The following is a 22371-nucleotide window of genomic DNA, read 5'->3' as shown; positions in this document are numbered from 1 at the left end:
CCTCCCTTGCTTGGTTGGTACGAGTATCAAAAACACGTAGAAATGTTTCTTTTTACCTTCATATACCCTGCCCTGTCCACTAGCTGCGATACTTACCGACTATGAAAACCCATAGATTGGAAATAAATTGCTAATTCTCCTGTCACATGTGGGATATGAGGCTGGTGCGGTGCGAAGCCTTGACATGATGTCCTAAATGTCCGAGATGGGGGCCCGCCAATTGAAGATCAACAGAGCGGAGTTGGAAAGCATCAAATATATACTAGGATAGCCCTGCTGGGGATTACCGGGACCAGAGTTACGGAAACGAAGCGTGCCAGGGGCTCTCGCTTTAACTCAAGGAGGCGCTGAAGCGAGCGAGTTGACGAGTCAAGTGACCATGGTAGTTAGGGGGAGACCCTTTAAAACCTCAAGCTGGTAAATGCAACTCGACTCAATAATGGGAAGTGATATCACAACTCTTCCGTTTTACGAAATTCTACCATGTAGTAGAAGATTGAATATATCCGGCAAGGCCGGTAATTGCTTTGTAGGTTAGCTAATAGCGACACGTACCTCTGTACGGTACTCGTAGGTCTGCGGCATTAACAGCTTAGATGTAGAATTGGTTTTGCGGTTGTAATATCAGCTGTACTTTAGAAGCTGCTAGTTGAGGTCATCATCAGGAGACCATTGACCAGGATCGACGTGACTGTATTGAGATTCGCACAACATGTGGTACGTAACCTATCACAGCTGCAAAAGGGGAATATTATATTAGAAGGCCATATGAGATTGTGCAGTGGTGATACCATACCGTAATTACACTGTAAGCAATCCAACGATATCTGAACACTGGACCTGGAAGCCCCATGGACGAGACCAGTCCAGTTTAGAGTAAATTTACGAGTAAATGAATAGTCTACCGCGGAACCGGGTCGCCAGCCAGGGTTTAAAGAAGAGTTCGAAACCTTCTAGACGAAAATCCCAGAATACACGCTAGGGAGGATTTCAGATGTGGAGTTGAAGTGTTTCATGGTTCATTCATTTCTCCGCTTCAAACCATTATTATTGGGTAATAACTAGTTGCGAGCGAAGCAAACAGACTTTGGTGTGGCTGGCGTGAAGGGGAGCTTTCGGTGATTGATTAGCATCTTCCGGAATTCCTGCGGTTCCGTATGGTCTCGCGGAACTGGTAGCCAAGTACCGTACCGGGGAACCTGGGAACTCATTTTAGGGCTAGGATATCAATAAAATGATCCGGCGTGCTCTTTCTTCTGGAACTTCGTTAGGTAGCGTTCTTACTTGGCCCACAACTTCTGTCTCGCATGCATTTACTCGCTCGTGTTTGATGAGCCTCCATCGCATGTCCTGACAAGATTATCCTTCGGTTTTGGAGGAAACTATTCTTGCGAGATCATGACATAGGTCATAGTCTGTCTCACCTCACCGCCATTCGCAATTACTTCGAATAATGGAGGAGGAATCAATCTCTTACAATAGCTGTTCTGGGGAGTAAAGCCGTTAGTTAATGCGAGGAAGTGTTGCCGCCCTTGGCCCCTTTCTCCTGCACTCTCCTGCACTCCAGAACTTGAAAAGCCTCTAGTCCAATGATTAGTAACCGGCACTACTATCTCTCTAACCGCTCTGCTGGGTGGAGCGAGTCCACTTGCCAAATTGCCGCAAGCGAGGCCTAACGTCAGGTTGGCGGGGGCCGCGGGGCAGCAAAAGATGTCAATTCAGGTTCCGATTGATGAAGATACTATTCCCGCGCCCGCGGTTCTTCCGTCATAAGATCTTCGGCAGATGGTGAGGAAAGAAGGCCTGCTCTGGGAGAAGCTTCTTTTCCATGGATTGTGGAAGCTTTCCCGGTTCCCCGACCCGACAAATTCTTGTGGCGTATTTTCTCCCACCCCCAGCTCTATAAGCGCGGATAGACTTCGTCGGTGGAAACTACATGTCTCTTTTCAGTCTGTCGCATCCCTTGCATCATTGAATCAGCTCAGCAGGCCTCGCCGCTTGAGATTGCTTCTTGACGTTCTTGAAGGGCCGGTATCGCCGATAATATCTGACTCCAGGGGTAGAATATTCCACAATAAACTGAAGCAGTATGCAACATATTCGCTCTTAATAGCACGCCGAGCTGCATAGCGTCTTTTGCAAGTATTGTATAGTCTGGGCGTAATAATGGTGCATCATGGAAGTGTTCACGCGCCCAATCTACCCATTCTACAGCCGCCCGGTTGCTGGATGAATGAGATGAAGTTTTTCTTATACAACACCGAGTATAACCAGGAATAGCATTCTGCAAGCTGCAGCCTGTCATGCAACTTCTAGAGGTGCATATGCAGCCTTGGGAGGGTTCCACAGCCACGAATCCATCTCAGATTGGCTGGAGTCCACCCGATAGGATCCGCCACTGGAGCCCCCAAATACTGGACCCCCAAATACTGGACCCCTAAACACTGTGTGACATCGGGCAGCATTCGAGTCACTGACAAAATGTCTCCGTATTAGTAGCCGCATTTTGAATGCTCCTTGTCAAAAAGAGTTACTCTACTGCGGAGGAGGCGTTCGTCAATCTGCAGACGCCTTTCAGCGCTCAACCGAGTAGGCTTGCATGCGCTCCCACTGGCATCGACTTTTGTTGCATTAGCTCAGGCAGTGAAACCCCGGGTCAGCAAGTACCCAGTGCGCCGGAAGCTGCCAGTCTCGTACGGAGTAGAGATCGGTGTAACCTGACATCTCGTCTCCCTTTATTGACTTCTCGGAAATTTACCATTTCGTTGATCGCTAAACGGAACTATCTCCGTAGGTAGGCACCCTATCAAGAGGTTTCTATTGATATTTATTCTATCCACAGGTGGGCAATACTTTGGTAAGTGATTTCTTGTGCTGCTAGAATATAAAAACTGTGTGACTCACCAAACTCTTGTGCCGAGTTGACCTCCAGTATCACACGGGAATCGATGCTGTGCCACCAAAAAAATGTGAGATGACAACACAAAAGCGGCAGATACTATGGGTAAGTGCATTACGAGATCTGATTACGACGAGACGTGTCACTCCTCACATACGTGGATCCTCTGAAGACGAGAATAATGAGGCATTGACTTTTTCGTTGGGGATCTGACAGGGGCAGGGCATCAGCATCAGTTAGGCGGCAGATGGGCAACATCATATGACCTCAGCTGCAATACGACATATACTTGCACGGAAGGGGAGCATACCAATCCAAGCCTGTTCATGACTGGTGTTGAGTCTCCAGGCATGTTATGCCCCTTTAGTACAATGCGGTCTCCAACTCGGGTATTCACGGTTGTTGCTTCCTCCAATTGCCATGAAAATGTGAAAGTCGGTCAGAGGTTATGTGGATTACGAAGCATACAGAAATATACACCCTCAAGGGCAAGACTACAACGTATAACCACTAGGAAGCTTGCCATCGTGTACTATACAGGGCTTGGATAGCCTGGACCTTCTGGCAGAACTTATTCTTCGATCCCTTGATTCAGCAAGATCAACTCGTGCTGGCTGCTCCTTTCCCACATGGTCACATGACCTAGAGTATATTGACACCTGAGGCAGTTATTCGGAAGCAAATAAAGCCGCTCCGTCGTGGAAAGAGCAATTCGTGGCGGGGGCGGGGTCATCAGTGAAGACATCTATCTGACTTCGTTCCTTTGATTTGGTCCTCTATACAAGACAGAAATATTATTGACTCGAACATTCCTCTACATTCACCCTGACAAACATAACATCTGAATTGCGATCCAAACCATCAACCAAACATGGCCGGAAAGAAGGCAGCAGGAGAGAACTCCAGGAAGGTTGCAGGCAACGCAAAGAAAGCCGATGTAGCCGCACAGAAAGCGGCCGTTGAGAACCAAAAGAAGGCAGTCGTAGAAGATGAAGAGTGGGGTAAAGGAGCAAAGAACAATGCAAAGAAGTGAGTGCTTTAGCAGCGTTTGTTGGGACTACCCGCCTAGTTCCTCCATATCCCACAGATACTAACAAAATCTGCGAACAGGGAAGCAGAAGCCGCGAAGAAGGCAGAACAAGCACGGAAGAAAGCCGAGAAGGATGCAATCCTAGCAGAGGAAGAGAAGGACGCGCGACCTGGGCCCAAGAACGCGAAACAAGCTGTGAAGAAGACAAAGGGCCTTGATTTGTCGCAACTCGACGACGATGCTGGTACTTCTTCCAAGAAGGCGTCAGCTCTCAATGCCACCGGTATTGACAACGCGCTTGACGCACTGTCTCTGACGACGGACTCGGCATCTGCGAAGATCGATAAGCACCCTGAAAGACGATTCAAAGCTGCATATGCCGCATTCGAGGAGAGAAGATTGAAGGAGATGGACGAGGATGGAAGTGGACAGGGTCTGAGACAGAACCAGAAGAAAGACAAGATCCGGAAGGAGTTCGAGAAGAGCGAGGATAACCCTTTCAACCAGGTTTCTGCCGCATATGACACTACCAAGGAGGAGTTGAGGGACATTAAGGAGAGGGAGAAGAGCAAGATAGAGGGCAGATTGGGCAACTAAGAAGACAGTCAGGCGTGGTGGGGTGGAATGCATGGTAGGCACTAGCATTGGAGACGCGCCCTGGACAGAATGAAGTTATGGATAATGAACGATAAGCGAATAGAGATAGCTACGACTTAGACTCCTTGGGCATAGAACTATGATAAACAAGATTGAAGCCAAAAACGAAGGTTGACGAATATGTGTGTATTCCGTTATCGACATGATGTTGGCATGAAGCACAAGCTTCAGCTTGCCGAGACACGGCAGAAGTGATCCACCAGATCGCTTCCGAGCTCTATCAACCTCCAAATATATTAATATACAGCTCCCCTACGCAAAACCTCCTAAAATTCATACAATATGGTGCCGCAACGATTGTCCGGACTCTCTGCTGTGCGGAAACAACAATTACTAGTTGAATTGTACGCCAAATTCCCTTCCATACTTTCCTTAAACAGTACTAATACCTATAACTATAACAGCTCTAGTCTCAAATATGCGTGTCCCCATGGCGTGTTCATGAGCCTCACCCCAGGGAATCCTACTCTTTGGTCTGGAGTAATCTTTGTCAGGAAAGGTAGTTTGAGAAGAATCGCCTTTGGCGTTTTAATAAACCCAATATTTGCAGTTTATAATGCTAATCAAATATCTTAGGACCATACGCGCCTTCAATACTCCGATTCCAGATATCTTTCCCGCCCTCATATCCATCCCTACCACCACTTGTCACCTTCTCAACGGACATATTTCACCCTTTAATTACCCCCCTAACAACATACATGTACACGACAGACATTCAAGACTCTGGCACTGTATCCGCAACAGACGAGGAACGTCTACCACCCGGCGGGTTCTCGCTGCGACACGGCTTCCCGGCCTGGTTCGGGCGCGCCAGCAGAAGGTCTGCAGAGCGGACACGAGGAGGGAGTACGCAGACTCCGATGCGAGGAGCGGGCGGGGTGGAGAGCCCGGGCTCGGGAGACAGTACCAATTCAACTCCCGGGGTCAGCAATAAGGATGCGAGAACGAGCGGCGTTTCTGCATATGATGTGCTACGTTATATAAGGAGCGCGTTTGATGACGAGGCTGTGCTGGATAGTGTCCCACTGGAGGCTGCTGGCAACCCTGGCGCGTGGCATGCGTGGCGGACACATCAAGTCAAGCTGGGGAAGATTATGCCTGTTGTCGAGAGCAAGGAAAAGCCGAATCGGCATGAAGGACTGAGTGATGACGAGGGAAGCCTCAGCAGTTCTGATGCGCCGGGTGGATATAAGAGGTTAGCGGGAGGCACGTCTGCGCCTATGGCTGCTAGGAGACCTGGAGAATGGAATTGGGATGGTGTTTGGGAAATACGAGTGAAGAAAGGAGTAGAGGCAAGTGTAGCAGATGCGTCACTCTTTGGAGCTTCGGCGGGGGACGACTTGGTGCAGTTCTTGAATATGGACATGGAGCAGATTGAGTCGATTAAGGAGAATATCCGGAGGAGTCTGGAGACTGTGGAACCACAACGAAGAGGCATTGTCTAGTCGTTCAAGAAAGTAGACTTTGACCTGCTTTTCAAGACAACATCAGCTTGAATCGTGGCGATGTGGACAAGATCCTGCCATAAGGAGCTGGGTATCACGCCCATATGAACTGGAAGGCAATACGAAAAAGCCAAAATTCTCCAAGGCGGTTTTCTAATACCTGTAACATTTCTAGACTCAGAAGTATGTTAGGCTGTCATAGGGTGGTTGTACTGTACCTAGGTATGGCCTGTATTTCCGTCTCGATCGCTCTTTCCGTCTTCGTCGCTCCCTCAAAGCCAGAGATAGCATCGCTACCACTGCCGTCCTCCCATCTTCCGCAACAAACATCAACGCGCATTACTTCCATTCTAGCATGTCAACATTTCTCCATTTTTGGCTATGAGTAATAGTAGTAATCCCGCACTCGGTGTCCTCGTCATCATCCCGATTGTTATTGCACTTTCAGCAGCATATATCGCTCTCAAAACCAATAGCGGGTTCCATTTCATTGCCAACCACTACCGTCGAATTTGGGATAAAAGACCTTCCTGGTCATATCCCAGAGACTCCCAGCGTAGTAAGCACACGTCGAGTTTAGCATCCTCGCAGACCTTCGCGGATTCTTGGTGCGACCTTGAAAGCGTTCACAGTGTTTCCAAAAAATATAGCAGATTTGTCGGGCAATATCCGAGCTGCAAATCGCCCAGTGAAGAAGACAAGAGGGCCTCGCCCATCCATACCCCAAGACGAATATGGCATCCCACTCGCTCCGCTCGCCTCACATGGAGCTTCACCAATCCGAGATCGTCCAACCGCCACCCCTTCGAATTATCAAACGTAGCAAAACCATCTCGGGTAAGTAATTTCACTCCACCTTTTGGTTCCGTGTTTGTTTTTCTTCGGCGAGAAAGCCCAAACTATTCTCGGGATCTTCGCAAATATTGCCCTTCCGCAACCACTGAGTATACCACAATAATACTGACTATTCTTTCAGGCAGTGCGGCGTCCGGCGAAACTCTCTGCAGAGGACGTCGTCTTTCTGGTTCATCCGGAAAGAGCAGGGGAAGCCCTCCACCGGCCATTAACAGATCATTGACGGTACGCAAACTCCGGAAGGGGAAAAGCAGTGTTATGGGTAGAAATTTTGATGGCCCACCAGGCCCCTCTGGGACCAATGCCCGAAACATTATAGCGGACGTGGTCGGAAAGGAAAATGGTGAAGTACCCCGTACATTTTATGGTTCGGCGCTTTCGATAATCGTCAAGTTGCGGAACATTTTATGAACGTGGGGGGGCTGACCGTCTTCCAGTGCCATATGTCGATGAAGATGATCCGGACGTTACGCCAAAAGCACGTCGACAAGTCCCGAGGACTATGAGCGTCGGCGCATTCCTGACAGTAAGCTTCCCACTGGAGCCCTCCATGTCTCCGCAATGTGGTTCACGCGGTTGCTAATATACCCTTCAGACAGAACTCCATGGAGATATCAGCGACGGCAGATACTCTGTTAGAGGCACCCGTGACTCTATGGCTTCCTCCGATATCGAACTCATGCAACACTTGCCAGAAACTTTGAGAAATCCGGACGGATCACCAAAGATTCCGGAGAGGCGATTTTCTAAATCCAAGAATTTCCTCCTGCGGGCAATTGGTGGTCGCAGCAGCCCAGACAAGGCCAAACCCATCCGGAAAATTGATACCGCCTCGAAGAATACCTTGGTACGTCGCCTTTCGCGTAGCAAAAACAGAGTCGAAACCCCTTGGGGCCCCAGTTCCTCTGGAAGCGAATGTTCCAGCGCCAATACTTCTTTCGAGCCGGGCAGCATTGACATTACAGATGTGAGTATCAATTCTAGAATCTCTTCATACTACGACCAGACGCCAAATGCCTCTTTTGCCTCCGATACCGTTTCGCTTCTCAACTCTGAAGGTGCCACACTTCTGTGCCCGCAGATCACTGTCACTCCCGAGGTATCCAGCGTCGACTCCGGCAATTGTGTTTTGTGGGTAGCAGTTGAGCTCTCTGGAGTTCTGAGAAGCGTGGGGAGAAATCAAACACTTATTGTCCCTAGTGATTCTTCCGGGCCTATGAATGCCCAATTATCAGGTACTTCCCCAACTTGTAAATGTTTAACGGAAATATCCGTTCTCTAAATCTTCAATATCCCACACCCAACTAAAACTTTTGTAGGTATTTGTCGATACGGCTATCTCCATTCACTACGAATCGATCTCCTACCAGCGCGCAATTGTTTCGTCACTGAGTTGCTTGGAGACTTGCACGATGCAAATCCACTATACGCTGGCGAAACTCGACTCATCCTCGTGAGGATCAGCCTCTGTAGATCGATGACTTCTTCACATAGCAAGGAATCATCTTCCGACGAGCTCATTGCGGACCTAGAGCTTGACCTTGCAGATACACTTACTCCTTACCTACAGGTGCGACTCACATACAAGCATTCTGGCTTTCTAGATTACGACAATCCATTTTTGAGCTCTGATGGAATGAGCTCACATACTACCCAGCTACAAACTGATGCGAATGCAGTCATTAGGTCAGTGGATAACATTCCCAGAATGTCTCAAATAACCAGAGAGTCTTGCTATTACATTATCCCAGCACTTCGCATCACACTAGACATCTCACGCTAACCTCGGTCTTCTACAGGAGACATAATTCCCAATCAGCGTGGTCCCCGCGAACATCGCAGAACTTTAAATCACCTCTGGAGGGAAATCCTCTCGTAAATCTTATTTACTCGCACCTCCACCCGCATAGAGCTGAAGAGGCAATGAAGGCATTGGCCAACGAGGAAAGATCTACCCCGAACGCTTCGATATTAAGTGGCGCTAGAGGCTCGAGTGAAGACACTGTGAAGCCGTTTGCAAGTGTCATCTCTCCAACAAAAAATTACACGGTCTCTACTTCATTAGTAAACGCTGCCGTTCCAAGAAGTGTCAGAATTTCCCATCTACCACAAAGGAAAGAGGTCGCTGAGCTACTTCCTGAATCTCCTTCTCCAAGAAGTAGAGAAGAGACAGACGAGCTTGACCCAGCTCGGAAGATATGGAACGAAATGCGCTGGTCTTCTCGCTCTAACCGTCCTCGCCACGGTCGGAAAAGCATGAGCGCGGATCATTTCTATAGTACAGAGTACCAACCGACTCGAATGACATCTTCAGGTGGTAATTCATCCATTGACAGTGCTGACAGTGCACCTGTACCAAATAATGATTCAGAATGGTACATTGCGAACCAGAGGAATCGAATTCGGGAGATAGCACTAAAGAATAAAAGGAGTATGGGCGCTGATACTTTACGCAGTATTGCTCCGAGTGTTGCGAAGAGTGTGGACAAAGGCAGAGGGGGTACGGTTGGTGGCTTAGGACTGGGTGTTGGAAGGTCGTGGGGCTGGGGACCTCCATGGTGGTGAAGATGACTCGAACATCGATCCGGCATTGTTTGCAAATATGGTTTGTTTCCTTGTCTATGGCTTAGTATTATTAGACTTGTACTTTACCATTCGTTGGTTTTGAAATCTGAAATAGATCACAATATTATGCTGATCATTGTCACAGCGTGTGGACGGATTTATATTTGCAAAAATCACAAGGACACAATGGCCAATGCCTGGTACCAAATTTGGCTGCTTACTTGTGTTATTCCAAAATGAATGAAGGACTTTAAAGGATTGGAAAACAATCTTCCATCTCCCCTCCCTAAATCTTCATGCTCTCACTAGCTAGCTTTTAAAGTTCAATCAAAAGTGCCAGGTCGAAGCATGCAAAGGTTCTTCAGACTCGAGTATCTAGAGACTTAATAATTCGTGAAGATATAGGATATCAGAAGGTCAGCCACTTGATATGAGACCTCGCAATAATGGGGACTCTATCCCAAAGCACGCGGCAGCCAAAGTTCGGTCGCAGACTTGAGTGCGGGCTACTTACTTAAAGCCCGAGCTGTCCACGACCCCTAATATTGCGGCATCACATTTACTAAGTATTGGACCTTATGATTTCTCTGAAGTTGAGTAGATGGGATGGTATGGTATGCAGATGGGAAATATAAATGTCCTAGATGCATTGTCTACAGATGGTTGATTTTGAGTTTAAGGGTTGCGGCTGGCTGATCCGATCGGCACTCGCTTGAACAGCTGTCCCGCGAAATATCGAGCTCAAAGTTTGCTTTCAGCGACACCACTCCACCGCTGACACATGGCTTTTGAGTACCGGCACAAGCGGTGACAATTTTGCAGCAAATGCTGCACAACCCAGGAGAATCTCTTACATGCGGTAGAACCTTCAGTACAATACAATGGCACTCCGGAGTCCGGTAAGATCGCATGCTCCCTGGCCGTCCCGTCCCGAGCGTCCTTGCTAATATTCTCTCAGGTACAGTGGCAGATTGTGAAGAGCTCAAGGTCTCCCATCCGACCTGGGGCCTTTACTACCAGATACTGGCCTTCAATTCGCGTCCGTAACCTATCCTCCCAACCCTCAAACACCCCCTCGAAGCCTCCGGCAGACTGGGAGGACAATCCGAACTACAACATATCCAAATTCGCAGACCTGCCGCACTCCAATTTCGGTGTGAATCAACACATAATCATAAATGACGAGTTTAAGGAGGCATTGCGCCAGATTCTATGGCAGTTTCGGGCTCCAATTCGATATGCCTTTGCATACGGATCCGGTGTCTTTCCTCAATCGAAGCCATCCATAACCCCATCGAGCATAACCTCGGTCCACTCGAAACCACCACTCGCTGTGGAAAAAGCACAAGGGGGAAATCCTAAGGTGATTGATTTCATATTCGGCGTATCGTATACACAGCATTGGCATTCCCTGAATCTCCACCAACATAGGGACCACTATTCTGCTCTTGGGTCACTAGGATCGGGAGCCGTCACTTCTGTACAAGAAAATTGGGGGGCTGGGGTATACTTCAATCCATATGTGACTGTCAATGGAACATTAATCAAATACGGGGTGGTCAACTTGGATACACTTTGTACGGACCTCTCGGAATGGACGACATTATATCTAGCTGGCCGATTGCACAAGCCCGTCAAGATCCTACGAGATGATCCCCGAGTGCGCCTTGCAAATCAAGTCAATCTGCTCGCTGCTTTACGAACGGCCCTACTTCTGCTTCCACCATCTTTTACGGAGCAAGAATTATACGGCACCATTGCGAGCATCAGCTATATGGGAGATCCCCGAATGGCATTACCAACCGAAGACCCATCCAAAGTCGCAAACATCGTAGGAAACAACCTCCCTAACTTCCGCCGCCTTTACTCCCCTCTGATCGACAATTTGCCGAACGTTCAGTTCAACGATCCGAAATGCTCGGACCCAGAATGGGTTGCTGATGAGTCTGCGAACGTCGGCTTAGTCCAAGATATGGACCCAATAAAGCGAGGAAATATGGTACGACGCTTACCTAAAGCTTTCCGATCAAAGGTCTACTTCCAATATCAGAAGAAATTTCAAATACCGCAGCTCGAATTTAACAAGATGCTTGAGGCAGCTAGTGATGAGGACGCGACGAGAATTAACAGAAGAGAGGGCGGAGGATTTGAAAGACGGATTGCGAGCGAGCACCAGAAGACCTACGATCTGAACTCAGAGGTGTGATTAAGCGTACTATCGGATGGCCAAGTACTAGTCAGAGTATCAAGAGTTTATTCACCGCCGGAATACGAAAGAGCTGGAGATACATGGGCGAAAAAATAGCGAACTATCAGAAGGGGAAGCGGAAGGTAGCTCAAGAAGCTAAGGCGGCGGCACAGAAACAGAAGGAGCAAAAAGATGAATGATATCCCCGTAAGACATGATTCTGCTCGCGGAATCTGGATCTGAAGATCTTTCAGATGCCGGAACTTTCTATTACTCACAGGGCCCGGCGCTAGGGTGATGATCCGGCTTCAGAATAGCAGCTGCATGATGCACGAGTCTCCTTCCTGTATTATGGTATTTATGTGTGTGTACATATATATGGCTCCAGCTCCAACCTTAAAAGTTGTTTCTTTTGTTGTACCCTATGAATGGGTCTAGACTGATTTGAATGAAAAGAGAACCATTCTGGATATTCGCTGTGCAAGGCTCTGTGAATGGAAACGTGAAACTGGTTGTCTATAACATACGCAAGTGCAACCTTCCACAATGCTTTTGTTTTGAATCAAAGCTTAGCTTTCATGGAAATGTCATTTGCTTTGTGGACGTTGGAAAGAGTTCACTGTTCTGATGAATTGCCACTGTTTCCTTAGCGCTCTCAGAAGTTCATATCATTCCCTGGCGTCGTTTTAGTCTCCCATACATTACAATTAGAGTTTGATATGAATCCTTAGCAGCGATCTTGCGACCTTTCCCCCTCTGGCAATGAAGAGTCGGTAAAACTGGGGAGATATATCTTCATCTGAGCTTTAGGAAACCTTATTTCAACGACCATTCGAGTGCGATGTGCAACAAAGATTAGGGCTGTTGGTGCGCAAGGGGGCGGCGGTGGGTGGAGGATAATGGTGAATTAGGTATGGTTGGCGGTGTGTGGGTGTTGAAAGGGCGTTGATACTTTTGCTGATTAAGCGATGACTTTTGTATATTGAATGTGATCTTGTGAGTGTCCTCGGCATCGTGAAGATTTGACAAGCGCTTCGCCGTCAAGACTATCAACCCACACATAAATGGCCTCGAGCGAAAAAACAGTTGATTCAGATCAGCTTTGTTTGCCCGCAGGACACAAAGATTTCAAACTCTCTGTAAACGTTGCTGTACCGGTGATGAAGATTCACAACGATTTGAGAGATGGAGCTTTAGCTGCCAACCCTGCTCCATCAGGCGGTTGCGACAGCGAAGATAATCTCGCGCTCGCTGAACGAGGTGGATATTCAAATGGTACGAGCGTTGAGCGAACACCCTAGAAATATTCTTGACGATCGACCCAAGCTGACAGGCGATAGCTATCATAGAGTTAGCGGTATCCTTCCTCTTCTTCTCCAACCTTCCAATTGAGCTCCGTTTCAAGATTTGGCGCCATGCCTTTCCACCCAGTCGACAAATCAACCTCTTGCCTATGGTTCCCTACTGCACGGACACCTCGCTGATAGTTACGCCAATCACTCTTCACATCAACCACGAAAGCCGCCAAGAAACCCTGAACCACTACTTCATCATCTGCAGGCGATTCAAAGACAAAAAGATCCCGCTCTACTTCAACAACGCAAGAGACTCTCTATACTTCAGCGTCAACGATCTGAGAATCGCGGCCGGACAATGGCCAAGATACTTCGTTCCACCGATGCCAAGAGACTTGCTTCCCATCAAGTATCTAGAAATCCGCGACCTCTATACGTCCCACTTCAAAGCTGGCTCTCACCTGAATAAATTCTTACCAGGATTCACCGGCCTGGAAATTTTGACACTGACGTTTGGGCACGGGCACAGACAATTTTTCAACGACCGAGACGCATTCGAGAAGATGCTAGAACGTTTCACAGGCAAAAGGCGATGGGCTGAAGCAGTGGGATTCAAGGAAACATCTCCGAAGGCCATCTGTTTCCGACTGCACACATACAGCCTCTTTGAATTTACACCTGAAACAACAGATGCCGAGAAGTTATTGCAGAGATTCCGGAATCACGTGGACACATTAGTGGAACTGGATCAAGATCTTTGAATATGAGGAGACATCTCTATTCTACGGGGATACACATAAATGAGTTTCTCGAGATCTTCATAATCTGCGAGATGGACATCAAAGCAAAGCATCTTGAACACTTTCGGCCCAAACGAAACCTGGAGCGTGGAATTATATTTCTTATAGCAGTATAGTACTCACAAATGCAACTAATACTCTCCTCTTCCTCTCTCAAATCATTATAGTGTCCATTCCTATCCCGTTGCGTCCGCAATATTTACGTTGCCCCACTTTACTCACCTCAACCCCTGCACCTCCCCAACCCAATCATTCTCCCAAATTTCTCCACTCACCTGCTGCACCCTGCATAATTTGTTGCACGTCGCGCTGCAGACACCCGTTGGATCCTGCACACTTTCAGCCAAAACGAAACCTGGAGCGTGGAATTATATTTCTTTTAGCAGTATAGTACTTATAAATGCAACTATGCTCTCCTCTTCCTCTCTTAAATCATTATAGTGTCCATTCCTATCCTATCACGTCTATAACATTTATATTATCCTATATTACTTACCTTAACCCCTACATCTCCCTAACCTAATCATTCTCCCCAAATTTCTCCACTCACCTGACATCCCGCATCCTGCATAATTTGTTGCACGTCGCGCTGCAGACACCCGTCGAATTCTGCACGGCGCGTATTTTAGTGAAACCAGTCCAGTGGGGCCTACCTAAGCGCCAACCGTGAAATCGACGAAAATCATAAAAACATTCGCTTTTTCTAAAAATAACACATTTTCAAATTGACCGCTCCTTATTAAACAACCCCTAAAATACGTTATAAGAACTGCAGAGGTATAGAATGGAGTACGGAGTAATGTCTTGCGCTTGCCTTCCGTGAATGATTCGGGATGGATGGCATGAAAGGGAGGAGGGGCTGTTTGATAGATAGCATGGGATTGGGTGGATGGATGAATGGCAAAGTTTTGCTGCATGTCGGCATCCGCAGCCATCCGCGCGACTTGCAGCAAAGACGAAAAAAGGCATGTCATGTGATTTGCCGTGTAAGCTGTAAATTTTGTTACTGTTTGTATATGATTCTACTCTTTGGTGTAATTTACGTTTATTGTTATCTTTTTCCTTCGTTTCGGGTTGTTGTTGTTGTGTAATACTATATTTGGGAATTTGAATCCTGGTCATGTGATCGCAGTTGAACTGGTCAGTTTTCAGGAGAGAAATTTGTAAAGGCGAGTCAGGTTAAGGAGTGGAATGTGGTATTTGAAAGATATGTTTTCAATGACGCAAATTTACTTGCGGAGGATCAGAAGATTTCCATTAGATGTGTATTGCCCTGTCTCGGCAAGTGCTCGACACTTCTTTCTTCATTGATATATCACCTGTCTACATGGCATTCGCGGTATATGAACGAAAATACCGACACGAAATCAAACCCTACGCATGAAGAAATTCGTCGTGGCTCAGTTCATCGTAGCAATCATTATCCAATCTGCCCCAACCGTCCAGAGTCCGCAAGTGGGGCAGTTTCAAACCCCCAAAGTCCTTCATCATAAGCCCCAACCTCTACATAGACTCAACCCTCCCCCATCAGCTGACTCTCAAGTAACATGCCCTGAACTGAGCTCATGAGCTCCAGCAGTCCATATGTACTTGCTACCTCGAAGCTCATGTCCTGCAATATCGCCTCCATCCTGTTCACACAGACATCCGTCAAAGATTCAAAATATCCCCATGGTAACAATGGCACAACCGATAAAACCAAGGCGTAGAAATAGCACGTCAGTGCTTGGGGCTCGTCTCTCTCATTTTGCCGTCCCAACTCGATCCAGAACATCCAAAATCGCAGCCCAGCGAGTCTGTGGAAGGCATCGGATTCGGATTCAAGGGAGAGGGCAGAGTCGACGGACCATGCTAGTTGCACTAGGTCCGAAAAACCTGTTGAGCGCCAACTAGGTTGCCCGATGATGTTCCCAAGCGCCGTGACTGAGCTCACGAGGGCATGGATCCGCTGGTGGATTGCGAGTCGATTTATAGGTGGCGGTTGAGTGGGTATGATGGCTTGGGAGAAGAATTTGCGAAGTTGGAAGTCCTTTCCAAGTAGCTCGGGACAGCTAGTTCTCACATTCCGGTCTCGAATGTATGATAAAGCCTAAGTGAGTTAACGATTCGAAACTTGGTTAAAGAGCGTCGAAATTACTTTTGTATAGCCGTCTATGAAAACAAGCCATTGCTCCCTAATGCCAGAACAATGTTAGCAGAGTTTCCTTCTTGGACTGAAGAAAAGAGATTTGGCGTCACCTACCAATCATCCGCCGTCCCAGCGAGAGCAATCGAACATATAACAGCGGCGTCCGAGTTCCTATCCGAAAAGTTTTCGATTTCTTTCTGCAACTCGCCCAAGGCACCGCACTTATACTGAATACAAAGATCCCTCGACATCGGACTTCTCCGCTCTTGGTAGCGGGTGTATGCAGCGAGGCTAATATGAGCATCTTTCACGCACTTATGTTGACCGGCAAGCTGGTTGTACCTGCATATCCTTCTGTTAGCCACTAGATTACTAATTAGTCATTTTGGAGACGAGTCTTACCTCGGCGCATGATCTCTCTGTATGGTCAGCAAGCAGCTGCGTGGCATTGGCCGCTCCCCCAGAATCTCATGTGCTTGCTGCAAGATAGAGCTCGTATCTGGGTCGAGATCCCGATAATGCGGGGGTAAGAAAAGAACGGCATGACCTTGGGGAAGATTACTCGCTAGCCATGCTTGGTGTGTGGCAGGAGGTAGGGCGGATACCATTGATGATTCGGCAACTGGTGGTGTATCTGTGCCTGAGTCTGAAGAGTCGCCAGGTGGATTCTCGGTGTAAATACACTCGCGACCAATGCGAAGACAATTGCTGCTAGGTTTCCGTTAGAGGCTGTATCTAGGTACAGGAGGTTTGGAATCTGTTCTGATGCAAGACTAACAATGCATATTGCGTATAGGAGAATTTACCAGTAAGGTAGTCGCTCGTCGCAACGTACATGTCTGAGTTTACACGTACTGCAACCATTCCTCGAACGTACATGGTGTTGACGCCGGCGCATTTTGGTATTGACAAGAAAATTTATTGAAGATTCTTGTTCGTCCGCGGCTTCGCAATTGAGGTTTGGCCTTGAATCTGACTTGATCTTCTGAGAGGAATCCATACTGGCCGAGGCTTCTGATTTACTATATCAATGAAACAAAAACCTTTACTTAGATGTATAAAGGAACTCAAGGAGCGTCGACGACACAATTTGTCACAGAGTGGACACTTTTGACACGAGCCTAAAGCTGAGTGTTGCCATCTTTCCTTATTGAATTGACCAATGAGCTGCTGCCTCTTATAGGAGCCAGGGGGTTTCGACACCCTGTTATAACAGGACGGCAGGAATCAGCAGCATAAGCAGTAAGCCACAAATAATTCCACAAATGCCCGAAACGGAATGGAGGAGTTTCTAAATGACGTCCTTCTCAGCCTTACACAGGCATGACAAACTTATACTTCTTACTAAAGCAGCCAAGGACAAAACTAAAGGCTTCGGATAGCCCCGAGTGGATCAGTCAACTCGACTGGAGCTTCCAAGAGGAAATTATGCTTAACGTGGACATCCACACCCTGGAAATGAGGAAAATTGTCGCGAGGACCTTCTTCATCGAGTTCTAAGCTGACATAATCTCGATTTGCATTCAGTATCAAGGTATACTCGAAGCTTTACTCGACCTGAAGACCAGCATACCTCTTAACATAACTGATTGATTTAAATTCGAGATGACGCAAGAAAATGCACACGACGCCCATGTTTCATCGCAAGAAGTTGCTTCCTCCACTTGGTCCAGACGGCGTCCAATCCAAAAATCATGGCCCCCACACGGCATGGAATGAGTGTACGCAACACTATTTCTGTTGCACCTCAGCGCATTGGAGGATCTAGCAAGACGGGATACGGCCGTGTTGATGAAAATTAATGGAGATCGATCAATATCGCGACTTTTTGCGCGTGCTATAGCTCCGCGTCGATGATGTCGATAGAATGATTACTAGCGGATGGATGATGTGAAGCACCTCGGCTCGTACATGATTGCTTGCATGTTTGAGGCTGAGAGGTTGTCCGCAACATACCGTACCGCTCGTATCCTCAAGCTGGATCAATTGGTTGGCAGATATTCCGGCAAGTTGCACATCTAGGAAAAAGAGGATGCGCCTTGGCAGGGTGCGCAGGTGTTGCTGGTCGAGACTAGAGCATCCTACCAAACACCAGCAGAACACAGGTTCTAGTTCCCTGTACTCCTTCAAATGTGCATGGGAATAATGGAGAAATCCGTACTTCGTACTGTGCCTGTGGATTTGATTATCAGCTAGTCTGGATTGGGGATCACTCCTTCCCTACATCCTGTTCTAATTTTAAGCCTCACAGTTTGTTTTAGTTCATCCTTTGGAACATCCATCCACTCCCCACATCTATATGTCCACTCCGCACATCTCGTAACTTAAAAGTCTTAGGGCTGAACATACTAGTCGTCGAGCTTTTAACTTGGGAATTAAGATTCCGGATCACTCCGATTATAAGCACAAAATATTGTTAGTTCAAGCCTGTGAGCTCGTCACAAAAATGAAGTATCTTGTGTGTAGTGTTAGTTTGTAGAATACTACCAGCTTTTCAGTGATAGCTTTCAGAGGCTCAGGTGGAGAACCATGTTTCTATCCTTCCTTTCCTCGCTAAGACCAACGTTAGAATCCTTCCCTCCTTCTTGGCGGCACGCACCCTGCCGTGTCCCTTCCTGCCTGTATCATGGAGTGGGGTAATCATTGTATCTTACGATTATTCCCGCATCAATCCACTAATCTAGTGATCCATGCTAGTAAGTCGATCTTTTAAACATACCTCTCATTTAATACTAAACCGTAATACGAGCACGTTGATATACATAACTCTAAAACAAGCAATAAACCCACTTTGCTTTATAGAGATATGCTGTGAGGCTTACCTACTCAATTTCTGTACTAATCATAAAGGGCCTGTAGTACACGTGATCGCTACATTATTCCTGTAAAGGGTTCATTTGGTCTGGCCGTCTGGATGAAAATCAAGCTCAAATACATTTTAGATAGACATGAACGACAGCCTACTCTATTTCTTGCAGGCAGTCACATGTTTATGTATTGGAAATACATCTATTCCCATTCTCCTTTAGAGTGCAGATGGTTTATATCTAGATGCGTAAGATTGCCTCCGGGGCCCTCTAAAGATCTTTTCCAGTTCAGAGCTTCGTACCTGTCCCCGTACCAGGTCCTTTTAAGAATCCCCTTTCCCCACCTAAAACCAGGCTAGCGTGACTAGCAACGGCCACTACTTCCATCTGTTCATCACAGACCACCACTTCCTGACTGACCCTCCCATTAACGATCTCCCCCATCCTGATTCTCAGAAACAACCATTCCCACTCCCCAGATTTAAGTGCCTGTACCCCCAAGCCTAGCGTCGGCACCCAAAACCCGTCCCATTTGCCCTCGAACCTACTATTTTCCAAATGCGGTCGGTACGCATCAACCAGAAACGGTATTGCATCGAGTCCAAACGGCTTTTCGTCTAGCCAGCGTACCCACATATCGCGCACCAATGGATCGCGGTCAGGATGGCCACATGTAGAGTCCGAGCCGATGGGGTGCAGCGCGGTCATTTTGAATGCCGCGGGCCGGGCGCGCATCATTAGGGGCGAGCATACCCAGGGCTCGCATTCGTCTTTCCTCGGGATGGTTTCCTTATCTATAAGACTCTTGGTCTCAAAAGTCGGGCCCTGAGAGATGGCAAGATTTGAGTGTGTGATCTGTGCTTCTATACACAAAATTTGGGGTTGGTCAGGAGACTGGGCTTGGAAGAGGGAAGCGCGGACAGTGCTGAACTGCCGGCCGAGTTTCAAGGTTGTGAGGACAATTTGAGCCGGGCCAGGCATCGCGCGGGAGAGGAACGTTGCAAAGAGGTTGGCTAGATGTGGTTGATTTGATGATGCGTGGTGGAGGGTGAAGTGTTGCGAGGCGGCGTGGGAAAGGAGGGCAAGGAGGTGGCCGCCATGTGGTACTGGGGACAGATGAGTGTTTGTTGGGGGAGCATGATGAAGTGACGTACCGTTACCAATACACCAGTCGCGTTTGATATTGGCGTGGTAGAGGTACGTATTTCCATCAGAAGTAGAGGGGATAGGTGTAATTGCAACGGCTTGAGCAAAAGTGTTCTTGGGGAAATCAACGGGAAGGAGTGGCAAGCCAATCAGGTCAGCATCGTCATCAACGATCTTCATCTTCAGTATTGCTACCTTAAGTCAAAGGAAGTAATCAGATGGTCGTCGTAATTGATATATAAAGTGCTTTTCGATGACGAAAAGTGGAAGGGGGGAGATGTTTTCCAGTATGGGGAAATGATCAGTAATCTGTAGCGGTATATAATTCGTGCATACCCGAGATCCGGGGTTGCTGATGAAAATGAAGTGACCTTCCCTCTTCAGTAAGCTTGGACTCGGAACACCGACCAGTGCTAATGCTCACATGACTCTCGAGCAACATGTAGGTACTCTTGACATCGCATCATAAAAGGCATTTTCATATCTATACCCATACTCATATGCACTGCGGCAGCCACTGTCATTGGTCGATAGAGCGGCTTTTGTGGCGCACAAGTAGCCCATCATCGCTTACTGGCGACATGCAGTATTGCGTATCTACCGACGGGGTTTGTCCCTTCTCAAGTTCACTCATCGCCGGTTGCTCCAGATCATGGGTGATATGGTATTTCTGGAGCTGCAGATCTGGGGTATTAGCTCCCTCAGTAGTAGACTGAATCGAATTGATCGTGGACAACGCCTGAGGCTGATTGTGCTGGCCAAACGTGGCGATGGTTCCGTGGGAATCTCGGGTGGCGGCGGAGAAGAAGTTTGGAACGTTTCGAGCCCAAGATGAGAAATTCGAATGGGTATCTCTAGTTTCGGGCCCCGCTCGTGCGACTAGATATCGAGAAAGAACTATTGAACTGTTAACTATCTTCGATGGAGATCGAAAGAGACCACAAACCTGGCACGGACGCGCCAAGCGCATACATGAACAACTCGATATTATTCATCATGATGAAAGGAGTCTCCTGATAATATGCATCGAAAACTTCAGCTGTGCGGGTTTCGTAAGCGCCGTAAATTCCACAAGCGCTGTAGTGTGTTAGCTATGAGGTATCTGAAGGTTTGGGATGATTCATACCATACGATAGTTCCCAGAAAAGTAGCTAAAAAACACCACTTCAGGATCCGTCGCTCACGCCCCTGGATATTGCTCCTCTTCAATATAAGCAGTGGTATAAGCATGAGCAGAAAATCGATTGGTAAACTCAATCCAATCCATACTATAGAAATTAGCATGTTGAACCTCATCCACGGCTTCACAACTTACCCCATCGAAATATATCCCAATTTACACAGACAACAGGTTGAACGGACCACCGAAAATTGCTCAGGAAGGGGCTACATTGAAATACCCAGGCGACTCCCATAGTGACACCCAGAAGCGCAATCAATACAGCCAACGCATAGACGCACAACCTCATTTTTCTGAAATGAACTGGAACTGTAATTCATGTTAACAATTTTGTGAATCTCATTGGCCGGCTTTGTGTCTTACGGATCTCAATGAAGCAGAAACAGACAGAAATCTTGATGGAAGAATTGGCAGCATAGTACGCAGACCAGCCAAGTTGCCACTGTGTGCGGTTAGTATTATGATGGGGTTTGAACCTTCTCGGAGAGAAATATTACCTTCCAGTGCCCTTCCAACCATGGTTTCTTTACATTTTGTATATGCAAGCCACTTCCGTTTTTATTTGTGAAAATTTGGCTTAAAAGGTATGCAGTGACAAAAAACTATGTTCAATCAGCGAATGTATTTGCAGAGCGTTCCTCTGTGTAGCTGTACCCCTGCTGCGATCATCCATCTATCGTCCGCACGAAGACGCTTAAGCCTGTGCCATCGATATAAAATCCTAACAGCTATAAGAATGACTACAGATTTTTGTTAGGTTTTCTCTTTTTGGATTAGATTGGCCATATCGCTCGCTGGTTTAGGTGAACGATTGTCGGGTTTCTAACCACAACAAAAGAAACGAAGTAACTTACTAGTCAAGGAATCGGCAGCGCAGATTGTTCCAAGTTCTAATCTCTGGTGCCATAGCGGCACAGGTGCATTTGGATCGTAGCCATTGCTGCCGGAAACAAAAAAAGTGCCGTTCGTCTGTGACCCATCCATAATCGTACAATTGCCAGTAACATAGCATGCCGTGCTATTATTGTTGGCCATGATTACATCGTCTCGTAGGGGCAACAGGAGGGGCAATCCCGCTATTCTTCACCAAATGCCATGAATTGTTGTAATTGTACGACGGCCTTTCAGGGCATACAGATAGGTACAGACTTGTGTGAAGGATTCCAGAGATCCGGAGAACGAGCAACGGCGCAGTATTAAGGTTAAGTGACACCCACGGCCCCTGCCGATACTGCAGAGCACTACGCTCCGTACAGTACTACTGTATCGTATCGTCGCGATAAGAACAAGACGCAATGGAAGGGGGGGATGGGCGCGATGGGGCGACTGGGGTCCGTCAGGCCTACCGCGGCCCTAGCGACCACCCCCGGGAC

At 47.5% G+C, this 22371-nt stretch overlaps 3 protein-coding genes across 3 annotated transcripts; 2 read left to right on the top strand and 1 right to left on the bottom strand.

The window, feature by feature from the left end:
* Window positions 1-3770: 3770 nt before the first annotated feature.
* On the top strand, window positions 3771-4526 carry LHYA1_G007456 (Coiled-coil domain-containing protein 124-like protein; the record flags this gene model as incomplete). Its single annotated transcript, XM_031152385.1, has 2 exons — window positions 3771-3928; window positions 4010-4526. The coding sequence occupies 2 exons, from the start codon at window positions 3771-3773 to the stop codon at window positions 4524-4526; spliced, it is 675 nt and encodes a 224-aa protein (XP_031003156.1).
* Window positions 4527-4868: 342 nt separating this feature from the next.
* LHYA1_G007455 (Crossbronx-like protein) lies at window positions 4869-6034 on the top strand (the record flags this gene model as incomplete). The annotated part of the gene is made up of 3 exons (XM_031152384.1): window positions 4869-4930; window positions 4991-5085; window positions 5163-6034. The coding sequence occupies 3 exons, from the start codon at window positions 4869-4871 to the stop codon at window positions 6032-6034; spliced, it is 1029 nt and encodes a 342-aa protein (XP_031003159.1).
* A 14304-nt stretch (window positions 6035-20338) lies between these two features.
* LHYA1_G007454 (uncharacterized protein) lies at window positions 20339-22033 on the bottom strand (the record flags this gene model as incomplete). Its single annotated transcript, XM_031152383.1, has 8 exons — window positions 20339-20715; window positions 20765-20895; window positions 20945-21086; window positions 21134-21307; window positions 21362-21440; window positions 21496-21600; window positions 21653-21726; window positions 21853-22033. 8 exons carry the CDS (start codon window positions 22031-22033, stop codon window positions 20339-20341), a joined length of 1263 nt encoding a protein of 420 aa, XP_031003158.1.
* Between the last annotated feature and the right edge of the window lie 338 nt (window positions 22034-22371).

Source organism: Lachnellula hyalina (assembly GCF_007821495.1).
Source record: "Lachnellula hyalina strain CBS 185.66 chromosome Unknown contig00133, whole genome shotgun sequence".
NCBI classification, from domain to species: domain Eukaryota; kingdom Fungi; phylum Ascomycota; class Leotiomycetes; order Helotiales; family Lachnaceae; genus Lachnellula; species Lachnellula hyalina.
The sequence above is the reverse complement of the archived record's forward strand: the minus strand, read 5'-3'. Positions and strand labels throughout refer to the sequence as shown.